At 31.2% G+C, this 21,342-nt stretch overlaps 4 protein-coding genes across 6 annotated transcripts; 1 reads left to right on the top strand and 3 right to left on the bottom strand.

The window, feature by feature from the left end:
• Positions 1–2,499: 2,499 nt before the first annotated feature.
• On the top strand, positions 2,500–6,717 carry LOC115724811 (nuclear transcription factor Y subunit B-4). Its single transcript, XM_061117732.1, has 2 exons — positions 2,500–2,641; positions 5,718–6,717. Exons 1-2 carry the CDS (start codon positions 2,584–2,586, stop codon positions 6,398–6,400), a joined length of 741 nt encoding a protein of 246 aa, XP_060973715.1. The 5' UTR covers positions 2,500–2,583; the 3' UTR covers positions 6,401–6,717.
• LOC115724535 (nicotinamide/nicotinic acid mononucleotide adenylyltransferase) lies at positions 5,683–10,444 on the bottom strand. Of its 3 annotated transcripts, none has more exons than XM_030653837.2 (11): positions 10,203–10,440; positions 9,530–9,599; positions 9,229–9,292; positions 8,995–9,068; positions 8,620–8,705; positions 8,375–8,458; positions 8,209–8,293; positions 8,021–8,100; positions 7,840–7,941; positions 7,410–7,468; positions 5,683–7,302 (listed from the first exon to the last, which is right to left on the bottom strand). In XM_030653837.2, the coding sequence occupies exons 2-11, from the start codon at positions 9,546–9,548 to the stop codon at positions 7,203–7,205; spliced, it is 753 nt and encodes a 250-aa protein (XP_030509697.2). In that variant the 5' UTR covers positions 9,549–9,599; positions 10,203–10,440; the 3' UTR covers positions 5,683–7,202. The 3 variants fall into 3 exon arrangements, with proteins under 3 accessions (XP_030509697.2, XP_030509698.2, XP_060973714.1); XM_030653838.2 differs by having other exon boundaries at positions 7,061–7,302; positions 9,530–9,593; positions 10,203–10,444; XM_061117731.1 differs by lacking the exons at positions 8,995–9,068; positions 10,203–10,440 and having other exon boundaries at positions 7,061–7,302; positions 9,530–10,184.
• A 1,215-nt stretch (positions 10,445–11,659) lies between these two features.
• On the bottom strand, positions 11,660–15,479 carry LOC115694765 (proteinaceous RNase P 1, chloroplastic/mitochondrial). The gene is made up of 6 exons (XM_030621851.2): positions 13,676–15,479; positions 13,207–13,296; positions 12,912–13,093; positions 12,328–12,448; positions 12,166–12,234; positions 11,660–12,056 (listed from the first exon to the last, which is right to left on the bottom strand). Exons 1-6 carry the CDS (start codon positions 14,798–14,800, stop codon positions 11,955–11,957), a joined length of 1,689 nt encoding a protein of 562 aa, XP_030477711.2. The 5' UTR covers positions 14,801–15,479; the 3' UTR covers positions 11,660–11,954.
• Positions 15,480–18,477: 2,998 nt separating this feature from the next.
• On the bottom strand, positions 18,478–21,305 carry LOC115724519 (pentatricopeptide repeat-containing protein At5g27460). The gene is made up of 4 exons (XM_030653816.2): positions 21,161–21,305; positions 20,567–20,623; positions 20,209–20,479; positions 18,478–20,124 (listed from the first exon to the last, which is right to left on the bottom strand). Exons 2-4 carry the CDS (start codon positions 20,599–20,601, stop codon positions 19,147–19,149), a joined length of 1,284 nt encoding a protein of 427 aa, XP_030509676.2. The 5' UTR covers positions 20,602–20,623; positions 21,161–21,305; the 3' UTR covers positions 18,478–19,146.
• Between the last annotated feature and the right edge of the window lie 37 nt (positions 21,306–21,342).

Below are 21,342 nucleotides of genomic sequence, written 5' to 3'. Positions count from 1 at the left end.
GCGCATAGTAGATGCATACAATAATGAGATGATATTTTAGTCTAATTTATTAGTGTATATATCTTTACTTTTTTATATGTATAAAAAATTACTTTTTCTACATAATTATTTTATATTTATATAAATTAGAACCAATATAAACTAGTTTAAATTCAATTCACATTAAAAATAATTTATTTTTATAGATTAGTTGTGTGAAAAAGTAAGTCTATATTATACATCCTCAAAGAGTGTTTCAGTAGATTTTTTATATGTTTGAGTATTTAGGAAAAAATCTTAATTTTTCTTATAATCGAAAATAAGGTTTAAATATTTTATTACATGAGTAATTATTTTTTTTATAAGCATTGTAGAAAATTGTTCAAAATTTATTTTCAGTACGAAAAATTTATAGATAATTCTAAATAATTACAAAATACACGATCATAAAAAAAAATAGACTAAAAAACTCTTCAAAATGCTTAAACAGATAGAAAATCTACTAAAACAGGAGAGGTGTGTACTACAAATTTTCCCAAAATAAGTATGAATATTTTTTTCAATAAAATTTGGGTGAAGATGATAAACCCTAGCTCTAGTGAATATTAATGAGAAGAAGACAAATAGTCTCATGAAACCAACGTGTTTAGTTAAGCAACATAGTAACGAAGATGCCACAATGAAAAGCTCATCAGAGAAATAAAGAACCAACAAAATCATGCCACGTCAGCACAAAGTCAAAGTTAGAGAGAGAAAGAGTCAGTTTCGTCTTCACCATTCGAAAAGGCACGTGCCACGTGGCATGAAACAATTGGTTGAAAGACTGTAAAAGAAAAAAGAAAATGGTAGTTCCCAAAACACAAAACCCATTTATTAAAGAAGAAGAGGTGAAAGTGAAAGAGTGTTATTTTTATTTATTTATTTATTTATTATATTAATAATTATGATGATTATACAATGTATATCTTTTTGTAGTATAAATGAGAAGTTTTTAATTTAATTTTTTTATAACCGTGTACATTATAATTAAAATCCGCTCAAACAATTTGAAGAATAGGCAAAAATTTTAGAATTATGTGTATTTAAATCACAAATTTTTATCATTTTTTCAGTGTTATGAACACTTATTATATATATTATCAAAAAAAAAATATTATATTATATAGAGAATTGTTAAAAGGAACTTATTCAATGTCATACCGTTATCAGTGTAATTAAGTATCATGTTTCATATACCTTAAGAAAATAACTTTAAGGGAATATTGCTAACCAATCGTAGAGCACTACTTATAGAATGTATTGGGCATCACTAATGCCTAATAGTAATGCTTTATTATATATAAAGATGATTTAAAATAGGGTGCCTTTTAAATTAAGTGGCTTTGTGCAATGGCCCAAGCTGATTAATGCTTAGATCGACCCTAACTATAGTACTTAAGACATTCAACAAAATTTTGAGGAATTTAAAATAATTTACAATATAAAAGACAGTGTTACAATAATTTTGTTCACATGCGTATAAAATAAAAGAGTCACGTATGCAACAAAATAATTGAATTTTATTTTCGACATGTTAATTTTTTTCAAATTCTTCAAAATTTTACAAAATCTATCTTAAATAACTACAATAATCATGAAAAAATAAACTTAAAAATTCTTCTGCATACCGAAACAGATAGGAGTAACTTAGAGCATCTCTAATAGTAGCATTCTTAAATGATGCTAAAAATTTACACATCATCTAAAAATATAATATTTTATTTTATCTCTCTTCCACATCATTTTTGACACTTACTTTAAAAAACACTCCAATATATAACACTTTTTAAAAATACTATAATTATGATCTCACACATTATAATTTAATATATATCCTAATTTTTAGCTACAATAACTTTTTAATTTCAATTTTTTATTACAAAATAATGAATAACATTGATTCTACATCATAGCATCCATGTAAATATTTAGAATGCCATCCTCTTCTCTCCAATGGTATAACATCTCAATGTTTTGCCACATAATATGTCCACGTCACCAAGCATCATCTAAAAATTTAACATTAGAGATGCTCTTAGTGTATTGTAAAATTTTGCAATAATTATTATAAGATCATTGCTATTGGGCACCAGTGGAGCCTAACACCCTTAAGACGTGTCACTTTGCGATTGGCTAGCGATACTCTCTAAAAACTATTATATTAAGTTATATTAACCCGATACTAAATTAGACCAATAGCGATATTGACACGTAAGAGGGTGCTTGACACCACGGATACCTTTTAGCATTTCTCTTATTATAATTATTATTATTAGTAATAAATAAAGTAAGTTTGACCGGGAACCTGTTAGTAGCGGTGGAAGAAAGAGTGTTATTAGCGGTAATTATGGGGTTGCCTCGTTGAGAACGCCGGTAATATAAATGCCACGTGGACAGTCTTTGTATTACCTTTTTCTTAACTCTCTCTATATATATTCAAACTCACATCATCTAAGTTTCACATTCAAGAGACACAATTAATATATATATATATATATATATAAATAATTATAATATATATATATATAATATAATAATTATAAGAAAGATAAGAGAGATCAAACTATGGAACGTGTTAGTGGGTTCCATGGCTACCACAAGCATGCAAAGTCTACCTCCTCAGGTAATTAATATTAATAATAATAATTAAACTATATATATATACTCTTTTTTATTTAACCAAATTTCGAATAAAAATCATTTTTATTATATACATATATACATAAGATTATATACATATTCTTCTTATATATATATATATATGTACTTGGTTCGGAAATGGGGTTTTTTTGTTTTAAATTTATTTATGTTTATTATGTGCATAAGATATATTATATATGTATATGTATTCTTCTTATTTTACATATTATGTTTTTATATATATTGTATGTATATATATATATTCTTCTCTTTTGAGTTTTATCTTTTCTTTTAGTTTTGGATTTTTCGTTGCATGCATGAGTTTTGTTTGAGTGTTTCACTATATACGATTTTTGTTTTAATTTGCTATATTTAAACACTTATATATATATATATATTATGTATATTACATAATATATATATATATATCTTGATATTTTTCATAGAGACTGTTATTTCTAGTTCTTTTAAGGTATATATGTATATATGAAAACTATGTACATAAAAGCTATAAATGGTATATATAAAGGTTTGTTTAATTATATATGTGTGATACATGTATATATATATAAATGTATGAACTTTTTGCCCATATATATATATAGTTTAGTGGGAGTTATATAAATATATATATATACGTAACGCTTGTTGAAAATGGTCCTATCTTTTTCTTTTTCACTCCTCTCTAATAATGCTAATATTTCTATATATATATATATATAACCGTTATACGATATATAGATACAATATTAATATATATGTGTTATGAGATAATTATAATTGTAAAATAATTGAGAATTAATTTTAATTTAATAATTTTTAGCTGACATGGCATGCATGCAAGAGACCTAACTCAGAAGTTTTATCATTTTTATTTTTTATAATATTTATTATTTAAACATTTGAAACGATTTAGGATATATATCTTGACCTTATTTTCTACTAATTATAAACCATTATTGTCTAATAAATGATTTTTTTTTCTTTTTTAATATATCACATGTTAATTTATTGTCTAATAAATTTACTTTAATAATTTCCCATCAATAAATAGTCAAATTTATAAGTAAATTCTATTTAATTAGTTAAAATACTAAAAAAGACTAGTGATATTATTATGAATGTAATTATATATACATCAAATGATATATATATATATTTTAATTTATGATTAATATAAAAAAAATTATTAATCATCAAAGCATTGTTGACCATTTTTTTTTTTATTTTTAATTTTTTAAAAAAGATGATATTGGAACTTTGAGAAAATGTGTTATGAATTTATTAGAGAATCACAACAGTAGACTATAATGTTAGTAGCTTCACCAGCTAGTTATAACTTAGGTGGGACCCACAATAAGTATTATACAATATTTTTTGTCTTTTTATTTATTTATTTTATTTATTATTGAAAACCAATATTTTGTCTCTTTGTTTTTCCATGAAAAGTCTCTCAATCTTTTTGCTTTCATTGGTTGAATATACTTATTGGTAATAGTTCTTGAACCACACAAAATTTGCAGACATTTTTTTTTCTTTAAAAAAAAATATCTATGTTGCCTTGATTATTTGTTAATTAATTCATGATTTTTTTTGTTAATAATTCATAATAATAATTCAAAATATTTGTATATGTTCCTATGAGAAATACTCTATTTATAGTAATTTAGACATTATATTTGTGTTTGAATGTTTTCATCAAATGATTTTTTTGTTATCTTCAAATATATATTAATGTCTTTATGTCTTATATGTTGAAAATATATAGTACTTTTTTTACAGAATAAAATAATTAATATTTATTATTATTATTATTATTATTATTAATAAGTTATATCTATATTATACACTAATGTCTAAAAAGTTAGTAAAATACACCAAGTGCATATAATTTGTTGAGAGTTACTAATTTTAAATAAAATTACTTGCTTTTGAATAATAGATTATAATATCATGTATTTATTTATTTGAATGAATTATAATGTCATGAATGTATTTATTTATTTATTTGAATGAATTATAATGTCATGTAAACATAGGCATAAATTTTTTGCCCCTAATACTATTATTAGCGACGGACTATTAGCGGGGGACTTCCGCCGCTATAATAGCATGTTGCGGCCGAAAATGAGATTATTATTGGTGGAGTGATCCACCGCTAATTGAGGGATCTGTCGTAGTGTTTTGTTAAAAACTTAATTATTATTGCTTTTAAAATTCAACATCGTTAAAAAACCAAATAAATATAAATTGAAAATTAATTTGTGGTGTAAATATTTAAGTTAATTAATTCTCGATTTGTAGATAAATACGTAAGTTTAATTTTTAATGATACCTAACTACGCAGGGCCGACCTTGAAATTTAGTGGGCCATAGAAAAAAAATTTATTTTGGGCCCTTACTTAGAAAAAATGTAATATTTTTCAAAATCAGAAAGAAAAAAAAATTGTATAATTTTTAAAGGGAATTTTTTTTGGGCCCCTGGCCTAGGTGGGCCCTAGGCACAGGCCTAGCCCGCCTATGCCCAGGGCCGAGCCTGTAACTACGTATATACTTGGCTGTTAAATATTAAGTCATTATTCATGCGTTATTTTCTTATTGGTATATTTAAATTAATTTTTAAATAAAAAATAAAAATTTAATAATTTTGACCAATTAGAGATTAATACGTGATCATTGATTCACTTAAATATAACTTAAATATTATTACGATTAAAAATTAAACGTAAATATTTATACTCTAAACTATTTAAATTATGAGGTAATTTGTGCGGTGAATACTTAAATTTAACTCTCCATTATAAATAAATACTTAAATTTAATTTTTGACAATAATAATACATTACTTGTCCCCTCAAGGTAATCCCCTTTAAGTGTCAAGTATCACTTTCTTATTAATATATTTTTAAATAAAAATAAAAATTTAATTAAACTAAAATGATTGACTTAAATTATATTTAAATATATTATCCTTAAAAATTAAATTTAAGTATATAAATACATAATATTTTTGTTTTCTTTATTGTTATTATTATTATATAAATTATTGTATTTTTCAGACTTAGGCTTAGTGGTAACAAATAACACCAATGAAGAAAATGGCATCGGCGCCGGCACCGACAACAACGGTGCCGGAGCTTTCACCGGAGGCGGAGGAGGTCATGAACGCGTACAAAACACGTGCGTAATACGCGAGCAAGATCAGTACATGCCGATCGCGAACGTGATCAGAATCATGCGTCGGATTCTTCCGTCGCACGCAAAGATCTCCGACGACGCGAAGGAGACGATCCAAGAGTGCGTGTCGGAGTACATAAGCTTCATCACCGGCGAAGCCAACGACCGGTGTCAGCGCGAGCAGCGGAAGACGGTGACCGCCGAGGATGTGCTTTGGGCTATGGCAAAATTAGGGTTTGATGATTACGTTGAGCCTCTCACGCTCTTTCTCACGCGCCACCGCGAGTCGGAAACTGATAGGTCATCTTCTTCTCTCCGCCCTGAACCGGCGTATGTGAAAAGAAACTCTTCAGCTAATATGGATCATTATGGGCCTAGTCATCATCTTCATGTTGGGCCTTATGGGCCTGGTGGGCCTGGGTATCAGTTGGGCCCTTATCCACCAGCTATGTTTGAGAACTCGATTCATGGGTATTTTAGAGACGGGTCGGGTCATACTGGACCCGGGTCCGGAGCTGGGTCTTCTGGTGGTGGTGGATATGATCCTTTTGGTCAGTATAAATGAAAAACCAAAGAAGGGGAGGGAGGGTATTATTGGAATTTGATATATATATATATATAAACTGAGAAAGTTAATTAATCATAATTTGATTAGTTAATTAACTGGGTTAATCATGATTATTGGTGTTTTATTTATGTTTTGTTTGTTTGTTTTTTAGTTTTATTTTCTTGCTTGTAAGTTTAATTTGTGAGTTTTCTCAGAAGTTGAGAGAAAATTCTTGTTGTTTTTATGGGGTAATTTGTGTTCAGATTTGATTTCTTGTGTATTTATTTTGGATTATTAATATAAGGATGCAAAAGTAATTTAATTTTATTTTAAAATGGCATAATTTGAACGAGTCGATCCAAATCCAGTCCAATAATTTATTTGGTAGTATACGAAGTATTTAAATTACGAGAAAAAAAAATCATTCAAGCAATATTTGTCTAAAAAAATTGTAAATGGATTTTCAGGTTCACCAATCATTAATGGTTCTTTTATCGATCGAACTAGGTGTATATAATTTATTCGCTATAAGATAATTTTTGTGGATATAGCTTATTTTTTATTTTTATAATTATATATGTCGTGTTATTTAAGTTCACTTATAAATTTCATGTCTTTCACAATATTTCTAATTCTAAAAAAAAAAAAATAATAATAAAAAAGATATTTCAAAAGCCATTTTATTTGAATTCAACAACTATGCATATATATTCATATTCATCTAAAATATTATACAATAATTGCAGTATGAGAATATTCAGCATTGAATAGAATGATGTAAAATCATTCATAAATAAACACTAAAATTATTGGATTCTAATTAGGAAGATGAGTTGATGTAAAGATTATTTTTCTTTATGTAATCAATCACTTTATCTTCAGTTAAATATTTAATTGACAAACCTCTTGAAATACAATCCCTGCAATAAAATACAAAAGTTGAATATGGTCAAATATTAATTTAAAAACCAGAAAGAAGAAAGAAAAAGAAAATCTTATTTTAGTCAAGTGATTAGATTTTGTTTACCTTAGTCTTGATGAACTTATTTGGTTTGGTATAACTTCATCCACAATTTTTATGTTCCCCTGTGAAGAAAGAAATTATTATTTGGTCAAAATCAAATTACAAAACTGAAATCTTCAAAGAAGGAAAGACTTTGACTTCATAATCCAATTTCATAAATCACTTGACCAAATTGCTAAGAATTCAGAAGTTGGTCTGGTTAAAATGTTTAGAATAGAAACTCAAATGGTCAGACATACAATTTGCTCGGAAAATTTCTAGCTGACCCACGACAACCCAAGCCTAAGGAAGTTTAACCTAAACAATAAAAAGATCAAATTTTTACGACAGGGCTTGTATCTATAGTTCGAGTTCTTTCTGGTCCGGTAAGATTGGCACAATCTAGTTTCAAAAACTACATAAATATATGGTGGCAAATAGGCATAGTTTTTACTCTGTTCTCCTTCAAAATTTGATTATCTGAGATAATTTTCTCAACATCTTGTCCCTCTCTACGAATGCAAACCACACCGTACTCGCTACATATGGCCCGAACCTGACAAAAGAAATGCATAAAGGGTGAGTCTTTAAGTCCATTGAACTCTAGTTTCATATATTGATTCTTGTATAAGTACCTGCTCGGGTATCCAAACCCCGGGAGTGGCAAAAGATTGGAGTAGATCAGAACCGCAAACAATCATGACCTTGAGGGATTCTAACAAAGGAATAGTAAATACAAGTTATAACCATAACAAGAACACAATGTTTGGATTGAGGATTTCGGAAACTAAAGCCTAAAGTAGTTTTTATTTGTGTTTCTTACCTTTGGGATTCAACTGCAACATAGAGAACCCACTTTTGACTCTAGATAAAACGGTTAATGTTCGTTGATAGGAACTTTGTATTGCCTGCATGAAAATTCTTATCATGAGTTAGAAAAACATAATGTGGCATATAAACTCGAAAAGAGAGAGTGAAGAGCACATTACCTCCCATGAATCTACCATGACAAAGTCAGAACTTTTGCAGGCGAGTTCACACAACTGTATTCGATGCTCTGCAGATATAAGGCCCTACATCATCAAGGTGAGTACTTTGTTAGAACATGTTCATTTGTGGCCACAATGTACATAGTTAAGAAAGAAGAACACCGAAATGAGTTAACGTAATGTGCATATTGAGAAAGCTTAATGTATTGGGTTCAAAAAGGAATCATGGTGTATATACCACATACCCTTTTGTTGTATGCATCATTAACAGGTGACATGTAACCTCCAATAACACAAAATCCTTCCGAATTCAGTGCATCTCTTGCTAGTTCTATGCATAAAAACACAGATTTAATAAATATACATTAAATCCATTTTCTACCAAAGTAGCATACAATCAAGTTACAAGATTAGAGGCATTTGTGTTCATCCTTTCTTCCTTGATTTCTCAATCTCGTCGGTTTTTTGAACAATTCTAAAATTAAAGTAAACTTTAACCATTTCTTACCAACTTCCTAATTATCATCCGAAGAGAAAAATATTGAACATTTTACATTGAAAGCACGATGTATCAAATATCAAACTTCATCATTAACACATAACTTTATAAAAAAACTAACCAAAGAGGCGTAAATGCATATATGTAGGAGGATTGAAACTTCCAGTTGCAACAAGAACCACATATGTCTTGCCCCTTGACATAAGAAACACAAGTTTGTTATATATGTTTTTCCCAAAATTACACATTTTACAAAACTTAACTGAACTGATTTAAAATAGTCCAAAATTTTCTGTAACAAAGAAATAAAATTATTGTATAAGGAAGAGAACATTATGAGTTGAGGCATACTTACTTTGGATCATTATCAATCAAATGCAGACCTAATTTGGTAAGTGGTAACTGAATATCCAAAAAATCTGATGAAACAAAACAACATTATCAGCAATAAATGTGATATAATATCTTCTATTATAACAGTAAATTGAATCCTTTCATGCTGATAATTTCATTATAACAAAAACAAGCAATTGGGTTCTATTGGCAGAAAACCAACTTCCAATTGCTTCAATAAGAACATGAATTCCGAAATATTAGCACAAAAAGATATTTGAATCAGTAAATTAATCAGAGGTAAACTGAGAAATTGGACTAACCTTCATTCAAATGAGACATCTCTGACAAAATTCAAACTTTTTTAACTGATCAACTAAGCAGTACCTGAAACTTCACATGCATTGTTTGGTTGGAAAGAAACTTGTTCTGGGATTTTATAGTGTGTGAAGTGACTGTGAGACTCAAGCTAAAGCAAAATTCAGTCTTGGACTTGACTTTCAAAATGTTTTAAGTTTGGTTCATGAATCAAATATGCATATTATAATTTGGTCAAACAAATGTATTCAATGTTAAACATTCAATTACATACCTAAAGACTGAAATTTCAGGTCAATTAATTAAAATGGCAGTGAAGAAGAAATTCACCTCCAAAATCCTTTCTTGGATTAACAACACTTAACAGAAGTGCTTAATTAAAGAACCCCCAAATGCATTATATTCAAGTGACAAGCAAATACTGAATTTTAAGCATCAAAAACTATCAAAGAAACCCAAATTTTTAAATGAAATTATAATTGAATTGTTCCAAAATCAAAGCTAAAGCTCATGTCATTTACAATTCAAGAGATTTCATCAATCAATTTAATCTCCTCTAATCAAATTAAAGATTTTAGGGTTTTCAGTTTTTCACTGATATGAAGAAGGAAAAAACCATTTTTTTTATTTTATATTTTCAATCTGATATGAACAAAGGTAAAAGAAAACTGTAAGAACCTGGAAATGTATTGGTAGTAGGCCAAGGAGGAGATCGGAGAGGGGCGATTGGTGAGGACGCGCCGCCGTTGGGTTAAGTCAGCTAATGGTAGAAGAGGAGTATCTCATCTCTTTTCATAAAACGGTGTCGTTTATCAAAATTTTTTCTCAATTCATATGTATTAAATTAAAGTAAAGAACTCCTACAAAAGAAAAATTAAAGTAAAGAAAAACAACACATTGTTTAAAAAATATATTTCTCCCACATTGCTTGTATTTGTAATTTGTGAGATTTATATTACATTATCAACCCATAAAGTTTAAGTAATTTGAGTATCCAAATCTCGAGAGTGGCAAAATATTAGTAAATGCGAGTTATAACCATAACAATAATAGAATCTTATGAGTTTATAACCACTTGATTTATGTAATTTGACATAAGTTTAATTCAACCACTATACAAAAAACAAATTAGTTTAAACTTTATATATTTTTTTAAATAGTCATAAAAATTATATAATATATAAATATATATAATAAAAATATATAAATATGTAGAAAAAAAAATCTCTATTAATCAAGTTGGTCAAGTTAGTTCAGGTTGATAGACGGGTTGATATTATTTTCAACCCGCCCAATATAAAGATTGGGCATATTATATTTTCATTGAGTTTTTCAGTTTATATCTTTCGTCAGGTTATTTCGATTTAGTTTGAACGGGTTATTCTAATGCATATTGTCTTACATTTTTCACTTATTCAAAATTTTGAAAACAAATTGTGGTAACAAGTATCTACATTATGACGTAGCACTTAAAAACTAAATTATTTTTTTTAGTAACATAAGTACCTAACCTAATATTTTTTTTTTTGTAGCATAAGTACTTTTTATTTATATTTTGTTGTATTTTCATAGAACATTGTTATTAAATATTAGTAGAGTGGTGTTATAAGAATGATTTGTGATATTTTATAAAAGTTATCATATTAAATTATGTGAGACTCAATACTTAATGGGTTAATTTCACAAATGCACAAAAGCAACAAAAAAAAAAAAACAACAAAAATACGGTTTCACGGAATTTTAAACATTTTTACGATTTTTTTGATTTTATTTACATAAAATATGGTCTTTTTATGTTGAAATTTTGTTCATTTGTTGTTAATTTTTTGTTATATGTATGTTATTTTTTGTTGTTATTTTCATATTACTTTTATGTTGTTTTCTTGTTGATTTTATGTTGTTTTCGTGTTATTTTTTGGAAAACCGTAAAAATGTAAAAAAAATATTCTTTAAACGTAAAAATGTAAATATTTTACAAAAAATGGTATCTTATGTAATTATTCCATACTTAATTGCACTAAATAAGAATACAACATCTTGAGTAGTACTAGGCACCACTGATACCTTTAAACATTCATTGTGAAAGTACCTAATTTACCAAATTTTCGTAGTAAAAGTACTTAATTTATGAGATATTTGCAGCCAAAGTATCTAATTAAAAAAATATATTTTCTTTAATTGTACCATGTTATATGATTAGAAGAGGTATGGGAAATCTATTTAACAAGCCTAAAGAAAAGTGTTCCTCAAAAATTTCAAAACACCTTAATGACTTTCGATGTATGATGATGCATTTTAACATCAATTTATAGAAACAAACCTCTCAAAGTCACTCTCAAAATTACTTTCAACAGACTTGCCTCATTGAATTGAGTAAAAAATAAATAGAAGTAAAATTGAATAGAAAGACATAGAAACACCTCTCTCTCCCTAATCTGTATTTCTGGCTCTAGTAGCACACAACCACTGTCTCGGGGTTTCGAGATCATCACCTGTGATCGTTGGCACATGCCACCGACCATCCTCGGATTCCTGCATTCATCAACCGAATATGGCAAATCATCATAGTTTGTTCGGAAACCCCAAATGAAAGTATAAGAAGAAAAATAAAATTGATTAGCAGTTTGATTAATTATCTAACCTGAATTACATTTGAATAAGGTGGTGGCATGTGAAGCTGAGGTCCCCTAGACGATACTGATAACCGAGCCTGCAAAATATGATCAAAACACACTCGAGTCAATACCTCCCACAGCGATTCGGGTATGATGTTTTTCTCTATGCATCTAGCAAATATTAATACCTGATGTTTTTCCTTCCATCTTGGGAAAAAGCTAGTCCCTAACAATTGGAATAAATGGTCTCTCATTTCATCATTTGTTACCAGTAAACAGTTGCAACTAACAGCAGCGTATAACCAGTACCTGTTAAATAACACACTAATGAATGTTTGAGCTATTTGGGTGTAGAGATAGAATATCATACACACTAACAAAAACCAACCGACGAAAGACCAACTTGTTCAACCAACAAAAATGATATTGCATAATAAGGTAATCCAATTCATTAATAGAAGAATTTTTGAAGGAATTGAGAAATCAGCGGATGATGTTAGGGCGAGAATCAGATTTTGGACAGTCACTTGGATCTTTAGAACGAAATGTTTTGAGAACTTTTCCTTCCTAAGTGGAGTTCGTTGATGTGATTAGATTGGATGATTTTTTTTTGTTTTGTTTTCTCTAATTTGTACTAAAATTTTTGTTTACCAAGGTTTTTCTCTGCCACAAGTGAGGTTCTCAATACATAAAGGGAGGCGGCTAGTCTAAGACAAGTGATTTCTTTTTCGAAAAAAAAAAAAATATTAATAAGTAAGGGATGCGAACGAACCAATCATCATTTGAGCCGGAAGGAGTAGCATAAAGTGCACCGGCCTTCTTCCACATTTCTATCAATTTCTTGTTCCTTGGATCCTGAGCAGGACCCCCATTTACACGACTTGTGTGTAATATAATTAGTGGCAATTTCTTTGATGGACTAATTTGTTGTAATTGATGAACAACAGATTTAAGCTACAACAGATAAAAAAAACAAGAGAGAACATAAGTTGATCCATCTATCTAATATGGCACAAAGAAAACTGTGAACATTGCTGAAAATTTATTGGCGTAAAGTAAAAACTCACCTGGAAAAAATTGAAAGTGTGTTGATTTATAAGACCAACGTTTGCAGCATCTATAACAGCATCGAATGGACCATGACGCTTGAGCCACTCCTGAATGAGTTAACTTCAAATCAATCATGATGTTTCTGGAAAACATATTATTTATCACTGGCCTGAAGAATATATATATATGTGTGTGTGTGTGTGTGTTAAGTATTTACTTCTTTCATTTCTTTCTTATTAAACAAATCATTGAAACTTCTGTTGAGAAATCATCAATTTTTAATTGGGATTCAAGCCATGCAACTGAATTCATATCAGATTGGGTTGAGACCCTCCAAAAGAAACTCTTTCTCAATAATATCAACTATCAAAGTAACTCAAACGAGCTCAGCATTATATATATATATATAAATTCAGGTTCAGTAGAGTTCATATGCAAAATAAACAAAAACCTTATTAACTGAGGATGTTTAGATGGTGTTCAAACCTGAAACCGAAGAAAATCTGCTTTAACTTCTCTTCCACAAGCCAAGCTAGTAAGTGATGCTGCAAAATTTTCAGTCTCTCTGGGATCAATATCAATACAAACAAGCTTTTCATTACAAGATTGACAAACACCATCTTCATTCATTCGAGTCCTCACCACTCTCCAATTCCCAATCCCGAGCCACCCTTGACCGTGCCATCCTCCACCGCCACTCCTAACTCCTTCCTTCACATTATTCACATCCCAATCCACAATCCCCACTTTCCCAGCCTCTTCAGACACAAACCAATCTTCAATAACTTCAGCAGTTGACTCCGAAACCTGCCTTATTGTAGTCCTCAACCTATGTAACATCTCATAAACTTTGTCTCCCTTCTTCGAATCCGAACTAAGCTTAAGCAAAGCAGAAAGCTCACTCTCTTCAGGAAGAACCCCAGATTCAGCCATGTGAGAATCAACATCATAAGCTCTCTCGGCCTCTCCTTTCTTACAAAACCCGAACAATGCTGGTCCATAAGACCTTAACTTGGGTGGAATACCAAAACTTTTCATCTGTTTAACCAACTCAAAAGCCCTTTCTGGGTCTTCTGCTGCAGCAGCAAGTCTAGCTGCACTGGTAATCGTAGCCTCATTCGGCGCAACCTTATCCATAACCATTTGCTCAAAAACCTCAAAACCCCTTTTCAAAACTAAATCAGATGAAACCATTTCTCCACTACTCAATTCAACAGAAGAACACAAATAGAGTAACACATTGTAATGATGCAAATTCAATTGGACACCATTAATTCGAGCTTCATCATAAAGCCTAAGTGCTTCAGCTACATCACCATGCTTAGAACACATATCAAATTTGTGCTTAAGCAAACCCTCAGGCGATTCTCGCCGCGCCTTCTTTGTCGCTCTGTTCGAAACAGGAGCGGAAGCCATAGTACAAAACCTATTACTTTTCCCCATTGAAAACCGTTTGTGATAAATGTTTTCAACTAGAATTCTCTCAAATGATCGGCAATGGCTGTGATTCTGTCGGTATATCAATGGAAGAGGAATTTTGACAAAGAATGATAAAAGAGGTGATGATGTTCTTGCCAGAGATGGCAGAAGGAAACTACCATTGGACAACATCAAAAATTTTCTGATAATTGTAAAAAGAAGTGATTTTTTCTATAACATTCGTAATGTTAATTGGAAATTCAGCATTGAGTTTTCTATTTTCAGATTGAAAGTTACGAGCTTTCATCCATGGCTGCTTGGCTTAAACCCTAAAATGTATGATAAGCATGTCAATTATATCAAACACATGGTGGTCTGACTGAAAAGAAAGTACCTTTTGCAATGGATTAGAAGAGAAGAGAAGAGTGGTTCCGACTGAGACGAGTAGCTAACTCTGGCTAGGTGTGTCGGAGCCGGAGCCGGAGCCGGAGCTGGAGCTGGAGCCGGAGCGTTGTTACAGTTATGTTGGTTTAGGTTTGAGTGGATGAAGATGAAGAAGAGAATAACCCTAAGTTGAGTTGTAGTTTTATTTGAGGGGTAAATTAGGTAATAACAAAAATTTAAGGTAAGAGGATTTTATAATTAGGATTTTTGTTCGAGAACTTTTCCTCTTCGGACATAGCGATTTGGTTCAAGATACCTCTCCAAGAACTAACCATAAGAGTTTGCCAGTGAGATTCGAGTCGACCTATCTTCTGACTTCCTTGTTCGTCAATCTATCGCCCCGTGACTTTTTTGGAAAGCAAGCTCCATTCAAAGCGGTCGTTAGACCTTCTTACAACTTTCATCGTACTGTGCTTTCCAAACAACAACTCTTCTCAAAATCTCAAAAGGTGCTGAGTTGGAATCCCATTCTAATTAAGGATTCTTGTGGTTCCGGAGGACCTAGCTGGTTTGAACCTACCATCTTAGATAAAAGGCAAGCAATTGGATCACTCCGCCCCCCCCCCCCCCCCCCCCCCCTCTTTGGAAAGGTGGAACTATGGAGACTCTTTTTCCTTCACTCGGAGATATTCCAAAAGGTCCAAAAAGAGTATTCTAAAAGGCCTAAGAACGTTAGGAGAATACAGATAGACGCTAACACGACCTTAGCCTATCAGATCGGTAGATGGGTATGAAACATATTGCCCTTACAATTAGGCTTTTAGCCCCTTAGCCGTTAAAAATTTCTCTTGAATGATTAAAAAATTAAAAAAAAATTATCTAATTTTACTAATAGAAGTTCAATGTGGACGGATGAAAGTGTTAGAATATTTATTTTACCAGGATCTTAGATCTACTCACAAGTATATTGTTTAAACACCCTAAATATGAACTTTCTAAAACGATAAATTAAACACATATAAAGTTAAGAAAACCTTACATTGATGCAGCGGAATTAATGTCTCCTTCCACTCAGATCTCTAACCCGTGTATCCTTTCTGTAGCAGAGTATAATCAAGATCTGAGCCCGAATGTCCTTCTTCTTCAAGTTTGATCCTTCACAGTCTTCCAATCTATGATTGAGTTACTGCTTGCTGTGTGTGGGCACTTACTCTTTCACTAGGGTCAAAATTGATGAAGGGAAAAGAGAAGAGAGGGTTTTGGCCAGGTATAGAAAGTGAGGAAGGCTCAGTTTTTCTGAAGAGAAAAATTTCTGTCAGAAAGCTGATATGAAAACTTGTGATTTGACTGAGCCATCACTTTCTATTTATAGGCAACTACTAGGTTTAGGTTAGGAATTATTTGGCATTAAAATAATGAAAATATTAATTTGAAATCCCACATTAAGTGGCCGGCCATGGTGTTGTATTGGGCCCCACTTGATTTTGCAGTTTTATCAAATTTTATCTCTATTTTCTCAAAAACGCCAATTTTCCAATTCTAACCTTTTAAATGCCAAAACTAATTATTTAATAACTAAAATAGATTATTAAATAATATTGTCATTTGATTTAATTATTAATTAGACATATAAAGTCTATTAATAAATAAATAAACCTAGAAACTCTTTTCTTTACAATTTCACCACTGCTTAGTGAAAATTCATAAAATTAGACATAGTCTAACTTTAGAATTATAATTGATCAATCACGAATCAATTAATGAGTCTTACAAGCAGAATGTTCTCAACTAGAATGGGGACCATGGATCTATATGCTGAGCTTCCAATAAGTGAACCAAATTTACCAAGTAAATTCCTACTTATTAATTTTTCGTTGAATCCACTCTTAGAACTTAGAATTGCACTCTCAGACTTATATAGAGCATATTGTATGTTCCATGATATCAATATGCTATCTCATTTAACCATTGTTATAATCTTATTGTGATTTAAAGATCCTCTATATAGATGATCTACATCAAGATGAGATTTCTTTACCGTTCTCACCCCTCAATGTATTTTGCCCCTTAAAACACTTAGCTACCTGTAAATGGTGTTTAGTGATCTAATAATTAGTCAGTTAAACAAGAGCTCATCCATTTACTTCTATTTGCTAAGCTCGAAGGGAATCATCACTTGACTTCTATACACCAGTAGAAGCTATAGATTCCATATTTATGTTCAGCACTCCCACTCAATCATACTATCATGTTCCCAAAATATACGTATCACCCTGACCCAAAAGTAGGCTTAACTAATAAATCTAAGAACATGAATAGCACTCCTGAGTTGAGCCTAAGCATATCAGGATTTAGATTCTTTTAATCTTAAGATCAACTACTGATATTGACTTGGAAAGATATGTATAACGGTAAGTTTGTAATATCTTAACTTAGTTGCAATATCGGTCCAGTCCAATGTATACTCCATACATTCGAAACTAGTATACTTTACTAATGTCCTGGAAAGAACATAACACTTACTCCAAGTGTAAGTACACATCATCGCTGATTATCACATTAGTGTAAATCCAATAACACTGATGAAACAGGGACCAATACTTTTGATTCATATGATCACAATCACATTCCACTGTGTTGACGATACTGTAATTGTGAATAAACATATGATCTGGATTTAACTGATTTTGTGTGTATGAATGTAATAAACATATTAAACATATTAAACCATTAGCATGTAAAATTCATACAAACATCAATCACTTCAAATTTCTTATATTGATAACTAATCAGATTGTAAAGAGTTTTATTTAGGGCATAAAACCTAACCAAAAGTTCGTTCAAAAGACACAATTTGGTACATATCAAAATTCGAGGGCATGATTTGGTAGATATTAAAATTGGGTAGCACGATTTAGTATATGAACAATGACCGCATTAGTAAAATTGAATGGAATTGGATAAAAAAAATTTAAATCTAGTAGTCTTAATAATTGAGGAAAAATTTTATATTACATTTTAAAGATATGTGTACCGATGTAATCTTTTGTGTTTTTGATAATGAGTAATTCTAAAGTTGAGCATGTTTGGAAAGTTAATTTGTAAAGTGTAATTTGGAATTGAGTGTATTTTATAATAGTTATGTATGTGGAGCCAATTGAGGAGTTTCAATTATACTTTTAAATTTTTATCACTCGATGACAATTGAATGTGATTGCAGATTGCACGATATTATTATATTTAGATAATTAATATTATTAAAAATACTTTTGAAAAATCATAATGTAATTAGATTTAAGTATAATTGAAAGTAATTATACCATTTGGAAGATGTTATTTGAACATGTGATTGAAAATAATTGAGAATTTCAATTACTCTCTGTAATTAGTATATACGCCACTCTACTTTAACTACAATTTTCTAAATTTTACAATCTCAAAATCCATGACATAACAAGAATATAGGATTAGAGAGAGTGTCATCATTTGTTGAAATCAAAATATCTGCAGATCATAATTTGTATCGAATTCCCAGAGTGATACATTCTCGAAGAACTGTATATTCTTTCATGTTAACAATTAATATCTAGTAACCCCGTCATATATATATATATATATAAATTCACACCCTAATATGTTTGAGAAAGAGCAATTAACAATGGCTAAGGGCTGTGTCAAGTTGCTTGGAATGTAAGTAAGTCCTTTTCCCATGAGACTTCATTGGTCTTTGAAGCATACAATCATGAGTTTCTTTCCAATCCGAACAAAGATGTTATGCAGTTCTAACCCGAATCTGAATAGAGATGGTTTCAAATGGTTGAATGAGGGTGATTTTATAGAGCTAAATGTCCTAAGAATTTTCACTCACAAATCGTTGAGAAGTTGTGAACTTTATTACCACTTATGGCTTGAGTGAGGTCATAAGCCTCATCATCCATTTTGATCTTGTCAATCTCCATCATTTCTAGAATATCTAAAGCTGGTTTCTGAGCATAACTGTATATCCTCAACAAAGATTTATACAATGGCAAACTCGCGAAACCCAAATCGTGGATAGCCTTGACATACCAACACGCACCTTCAACATCCCCTTCCTTCTCGAAATACTCTGCTATGGCCATTACAACACCATCTGATGGCCTCCAATGGCAATGTCACATCAAAGAGAATGCTTTCTTCATTGCATCAAGGGCTTTCTCCATCTTTTCGGTTTTCACCCACCCTTCCATGAGGATCTCCCAAGTTTTATAATTTGGGCATCCCCCTTTCTCCAATGTTTGGAGATGAAATGATTCAGCTTTGTCCATCAACCCATTCCTAACATAAGCACCTAGAAGGATATTTGAAACCCGAATATCAAACTTACGACGGTTGGATTCCCACTCCATGAAAACTCTCTCAGCTTCTTTGATCTCACCTAGCTTTACCAAGCACAGCATTAGGCACATGTAATCTGCACAATTGATTCTTTCACTTAATGCTTTACGAGCATTCCAAACCCGAAGAACTTCATTCTTGTTGTTCAACGAGGCATACTGTGTTATGAGAAAGTTATAACCAAGAGGATTAAAGCTTGACAGTTTATCCTCAGCCTTTCTAAGAGCCAAACTAGCTTTTTCAAAATGCCCTGCTTTCATATAAACATTAGCTAAAGTTGAAAGACTACTCCATCCAATCTCAACACCATCATCTCGAATCATTTCTTTGTAAACCATCTCAACAGAAGAGACCCCAGATATCTCACCACAGGCATTCATCCAAAGGTTGTAGGACAAAACATTCAAGGGTATTCTGTTATGCTTCATTTCCTGTATAACACGAAGTACTTTTCCGAATTGAGAGGTTGCCATGTACAGCTTCATCATCTCATTGTACGGATGAGAGTTCACAACCAGTCCAGAGCCATTCAACTCTGACATGAAAGCCTCAGCTTTCTCAGTGTCCCTTTCCTTAACATAACCCCGGAGAAGAGAAAAGCTAGCAGCTTTACGCGATGCAGTGCCTGAGATTTTGCTTCTGTAATATTCTTCAGCTTCCACTAGACCCTTGATGTTGATGATTAACTCCATCTTCATGGCATGATCTGTTGGTGACATTAAGAACCCGTTTTGAGTTTCCATCCAGTTCATTATCTGACATTTCAATAGAGAAATATAAATATAGTTAGAGAAAAAGTAAAACGAACTAGAGCTATGATTCGGAATTGAATTTGGAACCTGGAGAGCGTGGTTGTGGCGTTTCAGCTTCAAGAGTTGGGTGGATAAGCGACGAAGTTCATGAAAGGAAACCTTATAGCCATGATCAACCCAGTTCTCAAGCACAGTGGCTGCACAACCAAAAGGGTACTTGAGCCTCAAAATCTTGCCCTTGAAATCGCTTTTGGTTCTCGGTATGAATTCATTGGAGGACTCATCTGCCATTAGTGAACTATTGTAAGAACATATTGATCTCCTAAGACAATTTTTCACATCCAGTTGAAGCATGAAGCTGCATATTTCAGACACCCAAAAGAGTGATTCAAAAAAGCCAAAGAAACTGTTCAATAAAGAGAGGTAAAGAGAAATGTGAGCTCACCTTCTGATATCAGCAACAAATAAGCGAATCGCCATGGAAAAGCCAGCTTCTTCTTCCCTGAATTTGTTTTAAGGTAAAGAGATGAAGTTTTTACCTAAAAAACAATTTCCTTGACAACTATTGAGTTTCAAACTTCCAAGAACTCATTTCAAGTGCTTTATCAAAGAATTGCCACAGAATTGTTGAATTTTTAACATAAACAACTCAATTTAATTGCATTATCAAAGAAGCCCCAAATTGAAATGAAATTATAGAGAGAAAGCTTAAGCTTAATTTAGAACCCAAAGCATACATACATTTAAACAACAGGAGTTCATGTATAGTTTCTTTCCAATTCCAATCAAAGCTAAAGCTTTTTCAAGTATAGTTCATGTTTCTCAATTTGACCTAAATGGAAATACCAGGAAAAATCAACTAGGTGCAAATTACAAACCCTACTGTTTTCCCTCTCAAATTTGTAAAAAATATATACTGGATATTCCATCATCTCCAAACTCATATATAAAAATTTAGGGTTTTAGGTTTTTCAATCTCATATGATGAAAACCCCAAATAAAAACCAAAACTTTATAATCAATACATAAGAAAACAAACCTGTAACTCTAATGGTAGCAAAGCCAGGTTAGCACAGACGAGCGATTGGCGAACACGCGCCGCCGTTGTATGGTGGAGGCTGGAGTTTGCAAACGTCTATGGTAGAAGAAGTAGAAAGACATTGATAAAACGACATGTCGTTTATCAAAATTCCAACGACAAATCGATTATACAAACGATAT

The sequence above is a fragment of the Cannabis sativa genome, chromosome 6 (assembly GCF_029168945.1).
Source record: "Cannabis sativa cultivar Pink pepper isolate KNU-18-1 chromosome 6, ASM2916894v1, whole genome shotgun sequence".
NCBI lineage: Eukaryota > Viridiplantae > Streptophyta > Magnoliopsida > Rosales > Cannabaceae > Cannabis > Cannabis sativa.
This window is presented reverse-complemented; position numbering and strand designations above follow the sequence as displayed.